Source organism: Eublepharis macularius, chromosome 15, assembly GCF_028583425.1.
Source record: "Eublepharis macularius isolate TG4126 chromosome 15, MPM_Emac_v1.0, whole genome shotgun sequence".
Taxonomy (NCBI): Eukaryota; Metazoa; Chordata; class Lepidosauria; order Squamata; family Eublepharidae; genus Eublepharis; species Eublepharis macularius.
The window spans coordinates 48,149,493-48,169,514 of NC_072804.1; the positions used below are offsets into that span (position 1 = coordinate 48,149,493).

The following is a 20,022-nucleotide window of genomic DNA, read 5'->3' on the forward strand; positions in this document are numbered from 1 at the left end:
TTCAGACCCTGTGGGAGGCTGTCCAACATGCTGGTGTCCTCGGTGGCCAGCTTCACTACAGGTACGTTATACACAAACACGTGTCCTGAACGGCTCCTAGGCCAGACTCAGAAAAGAAGCAGACGGCAGAGTCCAGTGAAGAAGGTAAAACTGACTGGTTTATTCAAATAGATGGAAGAGAGTGGGTAGAGGGTGTCAGGCCCCTGAGAACCCGAGTGCTCTGCAGAGGTCTGAAGGCCATTACATCAACTTTTATCACCTTGGGTTCATTAATAAGAAATTATACATCCAGTAAGTCATTGGACAAGGTAGTTACGTGTGCATATGACCTAGCGTCATTCCATTGGTTTGGCATAATTAGGGGTTGTCCCCCTACTCAATTAACACTTGCAAAAGTTATTTATCATTTCGAAGAACAAACATTCTTACTTTGGCACCTCTGATAGCAATTCAAGTATCCATTTGGCGGATGTGTGCCATTTTCAAAGCTGGCCAGTATCTGTTCCCATCCTTAATATAACTAGCAGAACAGCTACCCATTGTTAATCTGTCCCATTACATGATATACGTGCTGGGAAGAGAACATCTCCCCAACATTCTTGAGACAAAGGTTTTGATACAAGCGCCCCAATTTATTGCAGAATGCTGGCCATTTATCTCTTGCGATGTTGCCAATGAGGGAATTGAGATTCTACAAGCCTGGATCTTGGAAACCCATGAATATCTAATCTCTGTGTGGAGCACAGAAAGCAAATTGCTTTGTTTTCACAGATTCTAGAAATGCAGTTTCATTTCTACTGTCAGCACTTTTGCTAGCTTGCAAGGACAAGAGAAAAGTGGGTAAGGGGCTTCTCTTAGTGTGACTGTGTAAAGATCCAGGCTCCTTTACAGACAGACAAAAATCATAAAATATTATTACATTTACATTCATATGGCCATCTTTTATCTAATACATGTTTGTGCTATATCTAGTGTTACATGAGTGTCACTCAGGGACTCTGAGGGCTTCTGCTTACTAGGAATTTGGGGGCTCAGGGCTGTGTCCCACAGGTACGAGACCTTCCTTCCAAAAAAGGGGGGGGGGAAGAATCTTGATACGACTATCTGTACGATCACATTGAGAGTGTTTTTGTAGGGTTTTATCAACATGCACGTGTGGGATAAAACACTACAAAAAAGCATGCTCAATATGGTAACTTAGAGAGCTGTATCTTTTGGGTGTGGCAATTTAACAGTGAATGGGCATCACATGGGCAGTAGTGACAAGGAGGGGAGAGATGTGAAGAACCCCAAAGGTGTGCTAAATCATGCGTGCACACTGGTCTATAAAAACCGTAGAAAGAACATTGGAATCCTTGAGGAGTGCCTGGTTTTCAGAACTGAGCCTCATCTCAGGAAGCAGGTTATGATGAACTTCCAGATTAAATTAAACCCAATTAGCAGGGCAATATTTAAATCCTTGGATGGAGCTCATAGCTTTGTTCTTGGCCTGTAACAGGTGCATTCGGATATGCCAGCATGGCCTTGTATACGGTGGATGATTCTTGGAAGGAAGTGAGCTCTGTTGGCCACGTGCATTTCACCTGGAGTTTCTGCCTTGCTTGGTTGGTGTTCACTCTCTACTTCATGAATGGTGAGTTTTCAGAACCTGAGAGGCAGGTTTGCTGGGGGAGGGAGATGCCTCAGGCAACAGATTCTGGGAACCATTAGGCGTGGCAAAGCGGAGAATAGATCTGAGCAGGGCTTTTTTCCTGGGAAAAGAGGTGGTGGAACTCAGTGGGTTGCCCTTGGAGAAAATGGTCACATGGCTGGTGGCCCCGCCCCCTGATCTCCAGACAGAGGGGAGTTTAGATTGCACCACTGAGCACCGTGGAGGGCAATCTAAACTCCCCTCTGTCTGGAGATCAGGGGGCAGGGCCACCAGCCATGTGACCATTTTCTCCAAGGGCCACCAGCCATGTGACCATTTTCAAGAGGTTCCGGAACTCCATTCAGTGTTCCAGCTGAAAAAAACCCCTGGATCTGAGCCATAAGGCACAATCCATCAAGAAATTCTTGCACACCTTTCCATGCACAGGAGGGCTTCCAAATGGGTTGTGCCTAGAGATGGCAGCCTCCAAGTCATGGCTGGAGATCTCCTGGCATTGCAACAAATCGGCAGCCAGAGAGATTATTTATCCTGGAGAAAATGGCTGCTTTGAAGGATGGACTGTATTAGGCCCCACCCTGCCCAAACTTCTTCCTCTCCAAGGTTCACCCCCTCTCCAATCTGCAGGAATTTCCCAACCTGGAGATGGCAACTTGTTGGAAATGTTTAGCAGAATGACTAAATCACAGCAGAATAATGCTGCTCAGACATGTGTGTGATTAGCTTCTAAGAAAAATTTAATTCTAGAACAAGAGAAAGGGTTGTATGGAAAAGAAAACAGCAATAGTCTCACTAACTTATCTGTCTTGTTCTAATATGCTCCTTGTTTCTTTGTTCCCTCTTTGCCTTTCTCTTGATCTAAGAATAAACTAAAAGTTTTCCCCAAAGCTCCACACTTTAAGAGGGAAAAGTTTACTTACTTACTGCCAGCACCTATATCCAGGGCCGGCACCACCATTGAGGCGGTGAGGTGGGTGCCGTGGGTGTTGGGGCGCTGGAGGGGGCACCGGAGGGGGTGCCAGGGGCGGAGGCACATGCCACAGAGCTGGCATGCCTGGTCTGTGGCTGCTACAGCTGGCCAGCTCCACGCCACCGCTGCCGCCGCCACCACACACCCCCGGCCGGGCGCAGCAGCCATGGGCCAGGCACAGCAGGTGGCCAGGGCGACGTGTGGAGTGTGGGCTGCCTCTGCGCGCTGCCCCAGCCACCCGCCAGCCAATGGGGCCTGGATTTTGCTGCATGATGACATCATCACGCAGTCCGGGGGTGCACGCACGGTGTGCGCACACACTTGGGGATAACCACAGGCGCCAGAAACCCTGGCACCAGCGGTGCCTATATCATGTAATGGGACAGATTAACAATGGGTAGCTGTTCTGCTAGTTATATTAAGGATGGGAACAGATACTGGCCAGCTTTGAAAATGGCACACGTTCGCTAAATGGATACTTGAATTGCTATCAGAGGTGCCAAAGTAAAAATGTTTGTTCTTCGAAATTATAAACAACTTTTGCAAGTGTTAATTGAGTAAGGGGTAGCCGTGTTAGTCTGTCTGTAGCAGCTGAAAAGAGCAAGAGTCCAGTAGCGCCTATTAGCCTAACAAAATTTGTGGTGGGGCATGAGCTTTCGTGAGCCATGCCTGAAGTATCTGAAGAAGTGAGCAGTGGCTCACGAAAGCTCAAACCCTACCACAAATTAGTCTTATAGGTGCTACTGGACTCTTGCTATCATTAGGTTACAGGAACTTCAGCTTTGCCCTTTCACGATGAAGGGATGACACTTGCAAAACCCAACACCGCCCTAAGTGTGCCCCAGGACCATTTGCGTGTCCATTTATTCACGTCTATTTGTTTAGATATTTATACCTTGTTATATGTTGTTGCTGGAAGGGAAAGCGGCATGGTATAGTCTGTGCCATGGACAGCCGAAAAGACAAATAAGTGGGTACTAGATCACATCAATCCTGAATTTTCCTTCAAAGCTAAAATGACAAAAGTGAGGCTATCATACTTTGGTCGCATCGCGAGAAGACAAGATTCTCTGGAAAAGTCAATAATGCTAAGAAAAGTGGAAGACAGAAGGAAAAGAGGAAGCCCTAAAAGGAGATGGCTGGACTCAATAAAAGAAGCCACGTCCTCCAGTTTGCAGGATCTGAGCAAGTCTGTTAATGATAGGATGTTCTGGAGGTCTTTCCTTCATAGGGTCGCCATCGGTTGGAGGCGACTTGATGGCACATAAAACACATACACACATAGTCTGATCTCATCAAACCGTGAATGCTGAGGGTTGGTGCTTTGTTAGGGGACCACCAAGGAAGACAGCAGTGGCAGGCAAACCCACTCTGTTCCTCACTTGCTTTGAACACCCTGTGTCATGGCCGCCATAAGTCAGTTACAACTTGATGGTGTATATTTATGTACATATATGTTGTTAGTGTAAATTGTTAGAATTGTAAACAGAGTTGCCAGGCCCCCTCAACCTCCGGGCAGGGGATAGGGGCCTGGCACTTACCTTGCGGGAGAGGGGGTTTGCACGCACAAAGCGCGTATACCCCCCCCCCACAGGCGTGATGACATCACTTTAGAAGTGACATCATTGCACAGCTCCTGGGGGCACGTCCAGGCTCTGCAGGGGCTCAAAACGGGTCTGATCCACGCTGAAACAGGCCCATTTTTGAGTGCTGAGGAGTGCAGGAGCACTTCTGCACTATGCAGTGCCTGAAAACGGGCCCGTTCTGCCATGGATTGGGACCGTTTTGAGGCGCTGCAGAGCGCAGGAGCACTCCTGTGCTCCACAGTGCCCCCAATCCGGGCCAAAACGGGCCCAATCCTGGTGGCTGCACAGGAGCACGCAGCGCCACGGGGTAGCCCACAGGGAAGGTGCACCCCCCAGTTAGGTAAGTGGGGGCAGGGTGGGGGAGCGGGGGCCTGGATCCCTAGTAAACAGAGAGATAGTTGCAAGGGGGTATGAAACACACAATCTTCATTTGAAGCTTCCTCTCAAAGCCGGTCTGTTCTGTGCAAGTTGCATGTATGTGGCTATGCTGTTTTCTTCCCAATACAGCCCTGTGTGGTGGGCATATTCCCCAGTGTTGGAATAGGCGACTCAGCCTGCCTTTGGACACTGGGGGGCACTGCATGTCTCTTTGAATATAATGTATAAGTCTAGCAATCTGCCACTCTTTTGTCTAAGGTGGGAACGCCTACTGACTCCTCCTCTCTTGCCTCTGTGCCTCTTGGGAAATCTCGCTCTCCACATGGTCTTCCAAAGAGGAAGGGTTTAATTCCTCCATGCTCCTCTATGGAGCTTTTTTGGTCCACAAACCCACATCTACAGCCTAGCTGCCTACACTTTCAGGCCGTGGTATTAGAATAGGGAATGGAACTCTTTAGATTAGGATCTTTCCCTTCTTATTACCAGAAGATATTGCTATGGAAGAGATCTGCTACAATATACTGTAAGCTTTATCTGTCTATGATTTTGTCTGAAGGTTAATTAATTACTTAGCACGTTTTTAAGGGTTTAAATGCTTCTGCCTAAATATCTCTGCTATGTTACTCTGCTATGTTACTAAACTAAACCAAACTAAGTAAGTCAGCATGACCGATAGGAGTTTTGGACTTAGGTCTCCCCACTTCACCCAACCCTGTTTCACACTGGCTTGGAACAGAGAGCTAAATTAATTATTCCATCGTCCCTCTGTTTTTCCTTTCCTAACTGCTCAGGTTTCTTTAGCTTGGTAACCCATAGCCTGTACCCAGTCACTAGCGTCGGATGGCAGAGCAACCAGATCTTCTTGGAAGGGAGAGTGCGAGAACGTGCTGCTGGGGACAATGTGGCCGTGGGGTCCCCGGCCCTTCCTGGACACGAAACTTCTACCGACCCGGCAATCGATGCCTTCCCAGTTCCTTCCATCTGTGTTAATTCAACCATCATCTAAGTTTCCCCGCTGGACGCTCCGCGTGGACCATGGGATTGAATCAGAGCACCCATTTCTGCTGCAACCAAGACAAAGCAACCTGGGGTGTTTTTGTCTTCCCGTCGAGCACGGCTTGTCTATCTGAATACAATGAATCACTTTGTTTTTCCGAGATTGGAATGTGGTGTTATAGGAGCGGGTGTGGCCTGTCGCATGTATGTTCATCTCATGCTCGTTTGGTAGCCAAAAAGATGTTTTTTTAAAAAAATTGTGCTTAAAAAATTGGAAGAGCCTCATTTATCCATGATGAGAGTAGGGATCCCAGTGCTGCCTCTGGCAGGAGATTTGGGGAGGGACGATGCCTGGGGAGGGTGAAACTGGGGGAGGAAGTGATGTTATTTCTGGGTGACACTCTATGCTGCCTCCCCTAGTCTCTATAGTCTTTACCACAGAGACTAGGAGAAATTCCTAGAATGTCACTAGGTGGAGGCTGTTTTTTTCCTCCTACTTTCAGTTCCTCAAGGGTAGGAAATTGGAGGCGGAGGCTCCCTGACCCAGGCAGGTAAGTGGGAGTCCTATATGAGAATGGCCAAAGGTAATTGTATGCTCCAAGATAAAATACCTCTTTCATAACCTCCTAATTTTTCTTTAAAATTGGGGTGGGGTTTAGACCAGGACCAGCTTCTGTTGAATTGCAGGATAAAACTGGACTAGGATTGTTCACAAGCACACACACACATTCTCTCCCATCCCCAGGTTTTTTATTTTCCTGTCCTTTCTCTCTTTAAATAACTCTGGGGCAGAGACCGGGTCTGGTTTCTTCATTACCACTCTACTCAGAGAAAAGAGGAATGCAGCCACTGCTTAGCAATGAACTGTTCAAAAAAGGTAATTATGGGCCAAGCTAGAAGTGACAAATTACACTTGAATGGCAAGTGAACAGACTCACATTGCCCTCCACTCAATCCACTTGCTGTTCAAGTGTCATTCGTCACTTGTAGCTTGGCCCTCACATGTATTTCTCTCTGTTCACTTGCGCTCCACTCGATCACTAGGAATACATGTGAGTCTGTTCACTTGCCATTCAAGTGTAATTCGTCACTTCTAGCTTGGCCCTGAGTGAACCCCCCCCCCTCCACTGTGAATTAGCTGGTCATTCTCTAACTCAGAGCCAAGCTACAAGTGATGAATTACACTTGAACGGCAAGTGAACAGATTCACGTGTATTCCTACCTGTTCACTTGCCATTCACTTGCGCTCCACAAGTCTGAGTCTGTTCACTTGCCGTTCAAGTGTAATTCATCACTTGTAGCTTGGCTCTCAGTCTATGGGCCAAGCTACAAGTGACGAATGACACTTGAATGGCAAGTGAACAGATTCACATGTATTTCTCCCTGTTCACTTGTGCTCCACTTGATCATGTAATGATCAAGTGGAGCACAAGTGAACAGGGAGGAATACACGTGAGGGCCAAGCTACACATGACGAATGACACTTGAACGGCAAGTGGATTGAGTGGAGGGCAAGTGAACAGGGAGAAATACACTTGCTGTTCAAGTGTCATTTGTCACCTGTAGCTTGGCCCTCAGTCTGTTCACTTGCCGTTCAAGTGCCATTTGTCACTTGTAGCTTGGCTCTATAGGAGAAGACAGATTACTACACTCTTCAAGGTTTCCTTCTATTTATTTCAGAAAATTGTTCTCCTGCCGGTCTGTTACAAAGGTGCAAATTCGATGTATATTCAAACCATACAGTCGAGACATGGAACAATTTCCCCCAAATGGAAAAATTCATTTTCAAAAACCATTAAAACAAAACAATGGCCCCTTGTATAAATGCCCAGAAGCGACTGACTGGGGACCTTCTGGGTAGCTCTTTTGCTGACAACCAGAGTCTTCTGGTTTGTTATGCTTCATCTTGCACAAAGTTTGCCATTTATTATCCACACAAAGTAATATACTTCATTTTAAGCCATGACTTGCTGCATACGTTGCAGTGGTTTCTTGGAACACTAACATTGCCTCTTGCATGCTGCAAAAATGACTTCCAAGGCAGACCATAGAGGTCACCAGAGATTGGCTTCCTCTTGGAGGTTCAACTTTCTTGCTTATCAACTTTCTACTAAAGGTAGGACAAAACCGTTTCCTGCTGCACTCTGCTGTTTTTACCTGTACCATCCATTCACTCGAGTTTTCCCATCCCAGTACCTCTCCTATATTTACTAAAAGCCTTCCCAAAGGTGATGTTTAGGTGTTTGAAAAATCCCATACTTGCAATAAGCATGTGCAATAAACATATTTCCCATCGTTTCTCATCCTTCCCGCTTATATCCTCCTCCATTTTTTTTTTGTTAACTGGTGAATATCAACGTCAGAAATGAACCAGTTTGCCAGAATGGCAACTGTGAATGTTATTTATTTATTACTTCATTCATACCGCCCCCCTCTTCTCTGCAGAGGGGACCCAGAGCAGCTTGCAACATTTTCCCCATGTCCATTTTATGAGAACAACAACCCTATTAGGTAGGCTAAGGCAAAACACCGCATCAAAATTTGTGCAATTGACTTGGCTCGTTTTATTGATGTGTTGTTAACAGTACAACATGTTGATATCGACTTGGTTTTACTGCCCCATTCGGTTTGTTTCCATTTTTCGAGTTGTAAGCTGCCTCAAACAGGTTTGGAGCCATGGTGTTCAGTGACTCGAAATAATTTTTAAAAATCTGTGCTACATCATAGTCCTTTTCAGGCAGTTTGTTTGGGAGTGTCCAGCCACACGTAACTGGCGTGCACGTTACCAATGATCCTCCCCATACAAGCAGTCACCATGTCATTTGAAATGCACACGGTGTATGCGCATTTCAGGTGACATGATGACCATGCATATCAGGAGAATTGCCGTAGAAAAGAGCAAGAGTCCAGTAGCATCTATAAGACTAACAAAATTTGTGGTAGGATATGAGCTTTCGTGAATCACAGTTCACTTCTTCAGATACAGCTAGAAATTGCAAGCAGCATGCACTCCTGGTATGTGTGCAGGGCTGGATCGACGGGGGGCAGGGGGGGTAGTCTGCCCCCAGTGCTGCCAAAGAGGGGGCGCTGGGTGCAGCTGCCAGCCGCTTGGAGTGTGCAGGCAGCAGCGCAGGGGGCTGGGAGGCTACCTGCGCCATTCACCTGCCCCGCAGAAGTGGGGACGGCCAGCTTGCTGCACGCACCCTGTCCTGAGGGGCAGGCAAAAGGCAGCATGGGTGGCTGGGAGGCCACCTGCGCCATTCACCTGCCCCGCAGGACAGGGGGCGACCGGCTTGCTATGCGCCCCCTGTCCTGCGGGGCAGGCGAATGGTGCGGACAGTTTCTCAGCCACCCATGCTGCCTCCACCAACTCCACGGCTCGCCGGGGCAGCCAGTGTGCCGCATGGACGGCAAGCACCTTCCTGTGTGATGTCACAGTAGTGACATCACACAGTGCCGGGAGCGCATGTGCGCTGCACACAAGCGCAAGGAGCCGTTCTTGGGTTGCCCTGGGTGCTGGCAACCCTAGATCCGGCCCTGTGTGTGTGATTGGATGTCCCAATCATAACAGCAGAAAAGGCCCATATATCCTATTTTAAACTGCTGCTGCTTTCTCCCAAATTTATTAACAGAACTGCAATTTTGTTTTAAAAGGGGGTGAGAGAATTCTCTGTTAGAAAAAGCTAAGAAGGACACAACCTGCGAAGGATTCCAACTCACCCAGCGATGGCACAAATCACTAGGGCTGGCGGATCCTTAGGACATGGAAGGAATGTCTCTGGGTCCTTTCACCTCCCACCCACCCCACTTTTGCTGTGTTCTGCAAAAACACACAACATCCACATACAGGCAGGAATGCGATTGTCCAAGCCTTCCCCCAACGTGTAAGTGGGCTTGCATCTTAAGGGATAAGATGGGGGAAATGCTGTGTTAGAAAAAGCTAAGATGGATGCTTGTGGAGGATACTAGCTTGCTCATCTACACCTTCAATTGTCACCTGTGATTTCTATCCCTCGTGGAACTCAAAGCACAACACTCTGCCAGATTTGGGGGGGGGGACAGCATTTCCTGTAGCTAAATGTGCTGTAAGATGATCAATTAAAACACAGGTGCGTACACATTGCTGTGGTCCATTGCTCATACACTGCATCCTGATATGGAGAGAAATAAGAGCAGGGGAAAGATGGTCCCATCTCTTTCCACACCAACCCAACGGGGGAGGGGGGTGCAGGAGCCAGGATGCTGCAAAAAGGTGGCAACCTCAGTGGTGGGAGCAGGATGCAGCCGTGACTGTTTCAGCAGGCGGTGACGTGTATCCACAGAAGCCACAGACACAGACGTGTTAACACACTGGCCTCAGCCTCTAAAAACTTGCAACAGAGCTCAGGGTGGGGGTGAGGGAGGCGAAACGGCCGGAAGGAATGCATGAAAAGAGAGGTGGGAGGAAAAGTTGCAATTAATGCACAGAAGAGATGCGACAGATCAGACGGGAAGACCTGATTCCTCTGGACATGATCTTGCGCCTTTGAAGGGCTTCCTTCCCTGAGCCCAAAGTATCTAGGTAAAGATTCTTTCTGCAAGGAGGTCCAGGTAAGGAGGGGAAAACCCAGGTCCTCTGTAAACCTCTGTGGGACGGATTACGGTTGGGAGATGGGGTGGAATTCCAATGCCATAATACCCCTCCACATTTTGCAATTCCTCCCCTTTTCAATTATAGACAAAGATTTCAACTCTTCTTTAATACCCAGGCAGGAATGGGGGGGAAATGCAGCCACAACTTCTTCCATCTCGTTCTTCCTGTATCCCCAATAGGTTAATCAAAAACAAAGCTGTCGCGTGAGGACAGGGAGAATATTGATTGAGGCAGTTCGTGGAGCAGGGAGAATTTGCACCAGGGAATTTATCAAAGATGTCAGAACTTTCTCACGCAGCTATGAAGGATACAGCACAGCAGACTTGTGCTCTTTTGAAACTGGCTGCCCTCCCAACCCCACCAGGGCTGGCATCAGCACATGGCAAGGCGGGGCAGCTGCCAGGGCCCTGCTCCTGCATCTCCTCCGATGCCTGTACTCGTACCCTTCCACTGCCTGCTTGAGAGCACTTTGCCACCTTTGCTCTCTGCTGCCCTGCGCTGCTGGAGAAGGGCATGTGGGTGATGCACAAAGCACTGGCATTCCAGGTGGCCATGGCAGTGGTACTCCTAGCTGCACCCACCACCCAGCACCATGCAGAAAGGGCATGCAGGAAGTGTGGGCAGCTGTGACTGCAGTTGGGGGGAACTTGTGGATGGGCAAAGGAAAAACACACAGGCAGGTGGGGGCATGGGATTGGGCAAGAACGGGAGACTAGTAGTGGGCACAACGGGCCCCCTGAGCACTCTCTGTCCAGGACCGCCCAAAACCTGGAACCAGCCCTGACCGTGGCCCTCCCCACATCTGCTGAAGCAGGCCATTTTGCCCTGCAGAGGAAGTGTGCGTGCCTGAGCTGGGAGAAGAAGCAGGTGGAAGGATTCATGGCTGCATCCTTGTTTATTTATTTATACCCCGCTTTTCTCCCCAGTGGGGACCCATGGTGCTATACAATATTGTTCTCCCTCCTTCCATTTTATCCTGACAACAAAAACCCTTGAGGGCAGATTAGGTTGAGAGAAAATGATGGGCCCAAGGTCACTCAGCAAGCTTCCGTGGAAGGGGGAGGATTCAAAGAGGGACGGTATTAGCCACAGGGCATCTGGGGCAGGCTGCCCATTGCTGTCCACATTTCCCATGATGAGTGGGAAGAGGGAGACGAAAAACGGGCCATGCTGCCTGCTTGCTCCCTCAGGGGTTCAGACGGCACAGCAGCAAGATGGCCCCTTCTGGAGCTCAGGCAGTGGGAGACTGCCATGTGTCCTTTCACCCCCATAAGAAGGGAAAACAGTACAGTAGAGATTTGGGGGCACCTGTTCGGACTTTTGCCCTGGGCTCCAAGACTACCTCATACTAATCTTCTTGAAGAACAGTGACAAGTGGAGAGCCAAGCTAGAAGTGACGAATGACACTTGCCTGGCAAGTGAACAGATTCCCGTGTATTCCTCCCTGTTCACTTGCCATTCACTTGTGCTCCACTTGATCAAGTGGAGAGCAAGTGAATGACAAGTGAACAGGGAGGAATACATGGGAGTCTGCTCACTTGCCAGGCAAGTGTCATTCGTCACTTGTAGCTTGGCTCTTAGGGCCAAGCTAGAAGTGTCAATTTACACTTGAACGGCAGCTGAACAGACTCACATGTATTCCTCCCTGTTCACTTCCACTCCACTTGCACTCATGATCGAGTGGAGCGCAAGTGAACAGGGAGGAATACGTGTCTGTTCACTTGCCATTCAAGTGTAATTCGTCACTTCTAGCTTGGCCCTTAGCATGGTCTGTCAGTGTGGATATGGCCCTATTAGATTTGCCAATCTCCAGATGGGGCCTGGAGTTCTCCCTGGAGAATTACAACTGATCCACAGACATCAGAGATCCCTTCCCCAAAACGGCAGCTTCGAAGGGCAAACTCGATGGCATCACATACTTGTTGAGCTCCCTTCCCTCTCCAAACCTCCACCCTCTGCAAGCTCCCCTGTCAAATCTCCACTCCAGACATTTCCCAACCCAAAGTTGGCAGCCCTAGGCCCCCCTCCATGGGTGAGGCTCAGCATCCTCCCCTGTCTTTTGAAACGGGACCTGTTCTGAGGTGGGAGGAGCTGATACGTGGGGGGACGGGTTGCTAATGGCGTCTTCAGGCTGAGGGTTTCTGTTGCTGTCACAGAGCCATCAAAGGTGTGAGAATGCCTCAGGAAGTGGCTTGAGGAACGGCACGTACAGTTATTCTGCGAGAGGCTGCGGCCACGGGGCCCACCCCCTTCTCTCCCACCACAATGAGCCGATGCACTTAATTACATACTTAGCTGTGCCGCTGGTTTTCAAAACCAAAAAATGGCTTGTTTTAATGTTAATTCAATGTTGCTTTTATGGCTTTCTAAATAAATAAAGGTCTGTTGGCAGCCTGTATGAAGTCTCCTAAATGGCATCACCAGCCCTTCTCCCCCTCGCCCCAATTGGTGCATTCAATTCCTTTCTCCCATTCCTTTCTCTCCCCCAATAGACTCCGTTCTCTTGGGTCCCAGGCAAGAAGCACCAACGGAATCATTTGTACCATCAAAAGATGCTGGTTTGTAGAATCTTCACCTTGCTGGTTGCCTGCCTTAGCATCATCTGTCTGTTGATAGCACTGGTTACTGACTACTGGCTGGTGGCCTACGGAGCAAAGGACATATCCTACAATGGACTCTGGAAGACATGCGTAGCAGGACGTTGCTTTGCACCCGCTGTGCCCGATGGTAAGGAGCATAGCAGCGTGGCCTCAAACACAGCCAAGGGTTCCCAGTAGAGGAGATGGCGCCGAACCTTGCAAAGAAGCTCCCCCAGTTGCTTTTATTTATTTTTGGCATCAAGTTCCAGCCAACAAATGGCAACCTCATAGGGTTTTCAAGGCAAGAGATGTTTAGAGGTGGTTGGCCATTGCCTTCATCTGTAAAGCCACACTGGGCTTCCCTGGTGGTCTCCTATCCAAGTATTAATTAGGGTAGTTTTCAAGATCTGACGAAACTGAGCTAGCCTGCGCTATCTAGACCACGGCCTCAAAGTTACTAGTCGGGGGAAATGTTTACCCACTCACTCGCCCACCCACTATTTTTTTAAGTTCTAATATATTTTTTTCTTATTGCTAGGTTTTCCCCATACATTTTCTCTTTACAAAATCTGGGTAGGAACCAAGCTACGTTTTTCACTAATGGGAGGGGAGAATTAATTTCTGCTGATTTGCCCCTTCCTGCTGCAGACCCCCCTCATTTGCCCCTCATGCCATTCGCAAGAGTCCCTTGTCCCCCAAGAGAAGCATTTGGGGGGAGATCGGTGAACTGTAGCATGAGGCAGAGACAGCAATGTTCTGATCCACTGACAGAACTGCCTTATGTTCGTGGAAAAATGTAGTCTAGTCACCTGGAGGAGATTCTCATTCACCATCGGAGACCAGGTAGTGGTCTTTTACAAACCTGGATCAAGTGAAAGAAGCTGTATTCATACAACCAAAGCCATTTTGGATCTAAAGGTCCAAATCACACTCCAATCCATGATAAAACATAATTTTAAACATGTGCGCCTTAGGCAGCTGTCTCACTCTACCTCATGACAGGGCTGGCCTGGAATAAGGTCCGTATCAACAGGTGCATCTATCCCCTGGTGGGTAGCATTCTAGGACTGGTACTTCCCCATTCAAAGACCACCCCAGCCAAAGAGCCACCCACAGCTGGCATGGTACTATTCTCATGCCCAGACCACTACCTACAGGGCTCATTACGAGGAGGAACGTGCAGGAATGCAGTTCCGGCAGGTCCCCAAAGAGGTCACATGCCAGGTGGCCCCGCCCACCTGACTCTCGACCATTTTGGGTCAGTTTCAGCCTGGATTGGGGCCAAAACAGCCCGGATCAGGCCTCTGGGGATCACTGTCCCACTCAGCAGTGGCGTGATCCTGACCATTTTGGGCCCCTTTTCAGCCATTTTCAGCCCCTTTTTGCCATTTGGGGCCCAATTTCAGCCCTGAATGGCCAGGATTGGGTCCAAAACAGACAGGATAGGTGATGTCGGGGGTGTGGCATATGCAAATCAGTTATGCTAATGACATACTTCTGGTGATGTCAAGGGGCGTGTCATATGCTAAAGAGTTATGCTAATAAATTATGCTAATGAGTTCCTCCAGCTCTTTTTCTACGAAATGACCCCTGACTACCTATAAAATAAAAGCTGCTTAGCTTAACTGATAGGTTAGTTAATGAAAGCTTTCCTTGATCAATCGGCAAGGTCTGGTTTGAATCAGCAGGGTTTTGAATTAAGGACACCCAAGTCTACTTTTGCAGTCGTTTTGGTTCCGGTGTGTCATGTGAATAAGGAACATGAGGGGAAACGTGTTAACCCTCTGTTCCCCTCGTTTTGCTTGCAGGTTACATTGTGGCCACACGTGTGCTGCTGATCTTGGCTTCCCTGGCAGCGTTGGCATCCACGGTTTGTCTTGTCGCCTCGTTCACACAGTGCACCCCCCACAGCATGCATGGACCCTTAATCGCTTCAATTACTGCATTTGTGGCTGGTAGGTTAGCAAAGATACTGGCTACAGGTGGGATAGAATGTGGTACTGGGGGGGGGTCAAATATGCCACCCCGGAGCACCTTCCAGTTCAGGGCTAAGGCTCTGGAGTCAAGGCGCTGGAGCCAACAATACTAGAGCAGAGATCATTCCAGTAGAAGGCTGAGAGGTGAAGCGAGCCCTCCACTTGATATCAGCCCTGTTCACAAATTAGAGTGGATGCATATACATCCTGTGTTAGAAACACAGAGCTGGAAGGAAATCCAAGGGTCATCTAGCCCAGCCTTCTGCACAGCGCAGGAAATGCATGACTATCTCCCCCCTCCCCTCCCCTCCCCTAGTGACCCCCGCTGTATGCCCAGAGGAAGGCAAAAAGCTTCCAGAATCCCCAGGCAATATAGCTGGAGGAAAATTCCTTCCTGACCTCAGAGTGGCTATCGGCATTGCCCTGGGCATATAAAAAAAGACCATGAGAGCCAAGCACTCCCTTCACGCCCTCCTTTTCCCGATCTGCATCTTACTACATAAAAGAGTAAGCGTGTTCGAGATGACTCACCTCGATTCCACTGCGCAGGCACGCTCATGCGCCCCTAGTGGGGATAAGAGGTGTGTCCTTGCAGCTGGCAGGCACAGGAGCACGTCAGCCTGACAGCTCCCCTCCCCTGCCAAACAGTGCTGGCAGGCGCAGGCAGGAGTCCATCAGGCTGCCTGCTCCCCTCCCCTGCCACGCTCCTCGCGCCTCCAGCTGCCCAAATGGGTCTGGCAGGCGTAGGCAGGAGTGCATCAGGCTGTCTGCTCCTCTCCCTCCCCCCCCCTGCCTCACTCCCCGTGCCTCCAGTAGGGTTGCCAGCTCCAGGTTGGAAAATACCTGAAGATTTTGGGGGTGAAGCCTGGAGAGTGCAGGGTTTGTGGAGGGAAGGGACCTTAGCATGGTATAATGTCATAGTCTACCCTCCAAAGCAGCCCTTTTCTCCATGGGAACTGATCTCTGTGGCCTGGAAACCAGGGCCGATTCCAGATGACTAACCTTAAGTCGCTTCATGCCGCCCTCTTCCGGATCGCGACGGGGAAAATGCGAAATATCGCGTTCCCTCGCGCGAGTTTTGCGCGTCGTCGCGCAAAACTCGCGCGAGGAAACGCGATATTTCGCATTTTCCCCGTCGCGATCCGGAAGAGGGCGGCATGAAGCGATTTAAGGTTAGTCATCTGGAATCGGCCCAGGTGAAATTCCAGGAGATCTCCAGCCACCCCCTGGAGGCTGGCAACCCTAGCCTCCAGCTACCCGGTTCCGCCCAAGCTAAATGTGGCTGTCTCATTTCCTATGATGCGCCTGCCCCCTCACATTGGGGCACTGGGGAGAGGGCGATGCCAGGCCTGGCCTTGCCCTCCATCCCCATCAGATCAGGCTAATAGAGGTGGCAAAGCCTGGCCCGCCTGCCCTGCCCTTTCTAGAGCCCGTTCTATTTTTTTCTCCACAACAGGATTTGTTACTCATATATTCATACGGAGTCATAGTAGCATCAGTACTGTCAGGTGACCCTCTAGCCTCCTTTAATACCTCCAAGGACAGCAAGCCCACTCCCTTTTTTTAACGTGCCTCGAGTAATTATTGTGTTACATTTAATGCATGTACAGCAATGTGTGGTTGATAATCTGCTATCCAGGTACCAGTCCCTGGTTTCATTAATAAAGTGAATGCATATTGGCTCTTTCTTACAAATACGTGGCCGGGTATACAGGCAGATTGCATTTGTGTTTGCTGGACCATGGAAACAGGGATATTGCAGCGGCCAAAAGACAAAGTTGTATGCCTGTGTAACCTTTGGGGTTGGATTAACCTTTTATCTGCTTCTTCGCAGGATCCTGCACTCTCATTGCCGTTACTGTGTACACAGCTGAATCCTGGGAAAACAACAATGCTAGTATCCAGCGCACTTATGAATGGTCCTTCTACTTAGCATGGACAACATTTCCCTCTCTTCTATTGACTGGTGAGTTCAGAGGTCAAAGGGTTTGGTTGCAAGAAGCCTCAAAATGTGCAGGAAATGTAACCCAAGTGGGGTAATTATCTTAACAGCAGTCATCGGCTGATTCTGCACACATTGGATAATGCACTTTCAATGCACTTTATCAATCATTTGAGGTGGATATTTTGCTCCCCAAAGAGGTCACATGTCAGGTGGCCCTGCCCACCTGACTCTTGGCCATTTTGGGCCCGTTTCAGCCTGGATTGGGGCCGAAAAGGCCCGGATTGGGCCTCTGACGGGTGGTGGATCGCTCTTCCACTCAGCAACAGCCCGATCCTGACCATTTTGGGCCCCTTTTCAGCCATTTTCAGCCCCCTTTTGCCATTTTGGGCCCCATTTCGGCCCTGAATGGCCAGGATTGGGTCCAAAACAGCCAGGATAGGTGATGTCAGGGGCTGTGGCATATGCAAATCAGTTATGCTAATGACACACTTCCGGTGATGGCAAGGGGCGTGGCATATGCTAATGTGTTATGCTAACGAGTTATGCTAATGAGTTCCTCCAGCTCTTTTTCTCCTAAATGACCCCTGTGAAGCACAAACACATCCCTCAATGTCACCTCCAGGCAGGACAAACATTCCCAAAGGCACACTGCTCATGCCCTTTGTCATTTGGCCGGCTGTCCCTCTAGACAGTGAGAAGAAACTCCGCATATGCTCAGGAGCACTCAGTCCTAGGGGGAGGCCAGAATTTTTCAAAACAGAAAGTATGCCTAAGAAAGTAACCACGCAGGCTCTGTCTTCACGCATCCGCCTTGCTTTTCTTTCTCTCTTGTTGCAGGGATATTCAGCCTTGTCCTGTACAGGCGCTCACCTGCTTCTGGCTACGAGACTGTGTGAGCACTCACAATCAAAAGACGAGAAACTTGGCAACACAGACAACAGACAAAAGCAAAAGTCATTCCCTATCTCTTCCCGGCTCTGGAAGCACCTTTGATGCTAGCTCATTTTTATCCTGCCCGTCCTTCCAAGAAGGCCTGCTGAGAACCAGTGTGGGCTCTCACCTGTATTCCCTCCCATGCTACTGAGATCCAAACATCATTGGAAAGCAAACCAATTCCCAGCGTGCCCAAGGTGACCATAGCACCTGGAACGTCGTTTCCTTCTTGAGGACCCCCCAACCAAGGAAATTAATGCAATAAACACAGTTCTCCTTACACACAATAAATTATACACAATAAATACTGCCTGGTGCAATAATTATGCTGTCTATGCAAACCATGAGTGGTCAGGGATGCTTGTCTTCATCTGGGGAGCTAAAATGGCACACCCGTCACTTACCACCAATCAGCACGTTCTTTATACTGAGGATGCAAAAAACTAGTTCGAATTTTTAAAATGGGGAGAAGTTCACTTTATTTTGAATGATATTTGCAAATTTTGTTAGTTGACAACTAATGTTTACTGCCCACAGCACAGTTACTCGGGAACAAATCACGCAGAGTCCATGGATCTTGTCTCCTTTGCTCTCTCTGTGATTCTGGAGGTTCCTTTATTAGGGATCAGGGAGAAGAGCCAGCGAGAATCTTCTTCACTTTCTTTCTAAACCCATCAAAAACGGGTTCACCCATTACTGCACCTGGTAGATTCAGGGTAGGGTTGCCAGCCTCCAGGTAGTGGCTGGAGATCTCCTGGATTTACAACTGGTCTCCAGGCCACAGAGATCAGTTCACCTGGAGAAAATGGCTACTTCGGGGGGGGGGTATTATGCCATGCCAAGGTCTTTTGCCTCCCCAAACCTCACTTTCTCCAGGTTTCTCCAGGTTTCACCCCCCAGATCTCCAGGAATTTCCCAACTTGGAGCGGGCAACCCTAATTCAGCTTCTTGGAGCTGGCAACCCTAATACAAGTGACAAATGGCACTTGAACGGCAAGTGAACAGACTCACGTGTATTCCTCCCTGTTTGCTTGCACTCCACTTGATCAAGTGGAGCGCAAGTGAACAGGGAGGGATACACGTGAGTCTGTTCACTTGCCGTTCAAGTGCCATTCATCATTTGTAGCTTGGCCCTCAGATGAACTGAAATGCAGCAAGGGAGGTGTGATCTTGGGACAAGGAGATGCTGAGCAAAGTGGCGGCATTGTTCTCTTTCTGTGAGAGTGGAAGGAATCTGTAGGGGTTCTGGAATGCTTAAGTTACTATGGAAGTACCGGTCTCCCTTTATTCATCAACAGAGTCTATGGGTTTAGCCTGAAAGGTCATAGAGTCCTATGCAAAGGAACGAATCCCAAGGCTTGACTATGGGTGGGTTTCATTCCCACCCTTCCAAACCCATTGGCAAGATGATCGGTCTCCCTCTCGTGCACTGCTTTTCTGCTGTCTCCAAATGTCCACTAATCTTGTGGTTCAACAGCCTGAGCGACCTTGAGAAATGCCGCCTGGCCGGGGTCGTCCTCTCTTGTGTGGCTACAGTTCTTGCAATGGTCGCTATCTCGACGGAATTCTGGGTCAGGCGATTTGTCCGGGGGATCTTTGTGTTCCGGGGCCTGTGGAAGGACTGCCAGATGGGGAGTTGTGCCCACCCTGCAAAAGTGCCACGTAAGGGCAATGGAATTCTCAGAACTTTGTGCAAGAGGCCCATGGCAAGGCCCAAATATTGTTTCTGTTGCAAGACGTTTCTCGAGAACAGACACATATGCAATGTTTTCAGGACAGCAATCTCTGAACATTAGAGACGTATACATATATATTTTCCCCTACGTCTTGTGGTGAGCTCTGGAAAATTCTGCCAATTTTTAACTTGGGGGGGAGGGAATCTAGCTGCTGAAGGCACCTATTGGCTAGCGCTAATGTTTTTACCAACACATTATTCCTTCCCTTGATGATTAGGGGAGTTTTGCAACGTTTTTTAACAGAAGGACAGTTTAGTATATGAATAGGTGCACCATTTTAAACAAATGAGGAGCCAGACAGTCTTCATGATGTACAAAAGTGATGGCTCTTCCCAGGGCTTTTTTTCTGGGAAAAGAGGTGGTGGAACTCAGTGGGTTGCCAGCACAGGGGGCAACTCTTGGCGGGAGGTGGTGCCCCCGGTACCACATGTGCATGCGCAAAGTGTGCACACGCTCCCAGGACCAATGACGTTACTTGGGGTCAGCTGGGACAAGGGGGGAGTTTTTAAAAGTTTAAATCACCCTCGGCGAAAATGGTCACATGGCTGGTGGCCCCACCCCCTGATCTCCAGACAGAGGGGAGTTTAGATTGTGGCAGCGCGGAGGGCAATCTAAACTCCCCTCTGTCTGGAGATCAGGGGC

At 49.1% G+C, this 20,022-nt stretch overlaps 1 protein-coding gene across 2 annotated transcripts; it reads left to right on the forward strand.

Annotated features, from left to right (window-relative positions):
- Positions 1–10,044: 10,044 nt before the first annotated feature.
- LOC129343599 (protein NKG7-like) lies at positions 10,045–17,924 on the forward strand. 2 transcript variants are annotated; one of them, XM_054999897.1, is made up of 5 exons: positions 10,045–10,139; positions 12,704–12,938; positions 14,599–14,745; positions 16,601–16,732; positions 17,549–17,924. In XM_054999897.1, the coding sequence occupies exons 2-5, from the start codon at positions 12,764–12,766 to the stop codon at positions 17,605–17,607; spliced, it is 513 nt and encodes a 170-aa protein (XP_054855872.1). In that variant the 5' UTR covers positions 10,045–10,139; positions 12,704–12,763; the 3' UTR covers positions 17,608–17,924. The 2 variants fall into 2 exon arrangements, with proteins under 2 accessions (XP_054855872.1, XP_054855871.1); XM_054999896.1 differs by having other exon boundaries at positions 10,058–10,168.
- The last annotated feature ends 2,098 nt before the right edge of the window (positions 17,925–20,022 follow it).

Coding starts and splice junctions, on each gene's coding strand:
- LOC129343599 (XM_054999897.1), top strand. CDS start 12,764: ATGCTGGTTTGTAGAATCTTCACCTTGCTGGTTGCCTGCCTTAGCATC. Junction 14,746..16,600: donor AATTACTGCATTTGTGGCTG/GTAGGTTAGCAA, acceptor GCTTCTTCGCAG/GATCCTGCACTCTCATTGCC. Junction 16,733..17,548: donor TCCCTCTCTTCTATTGACTG/GTGAGTTCAGAG, acceptor CTCTTGTTGCAG/GGATATTCAGCCTTGTCCTG.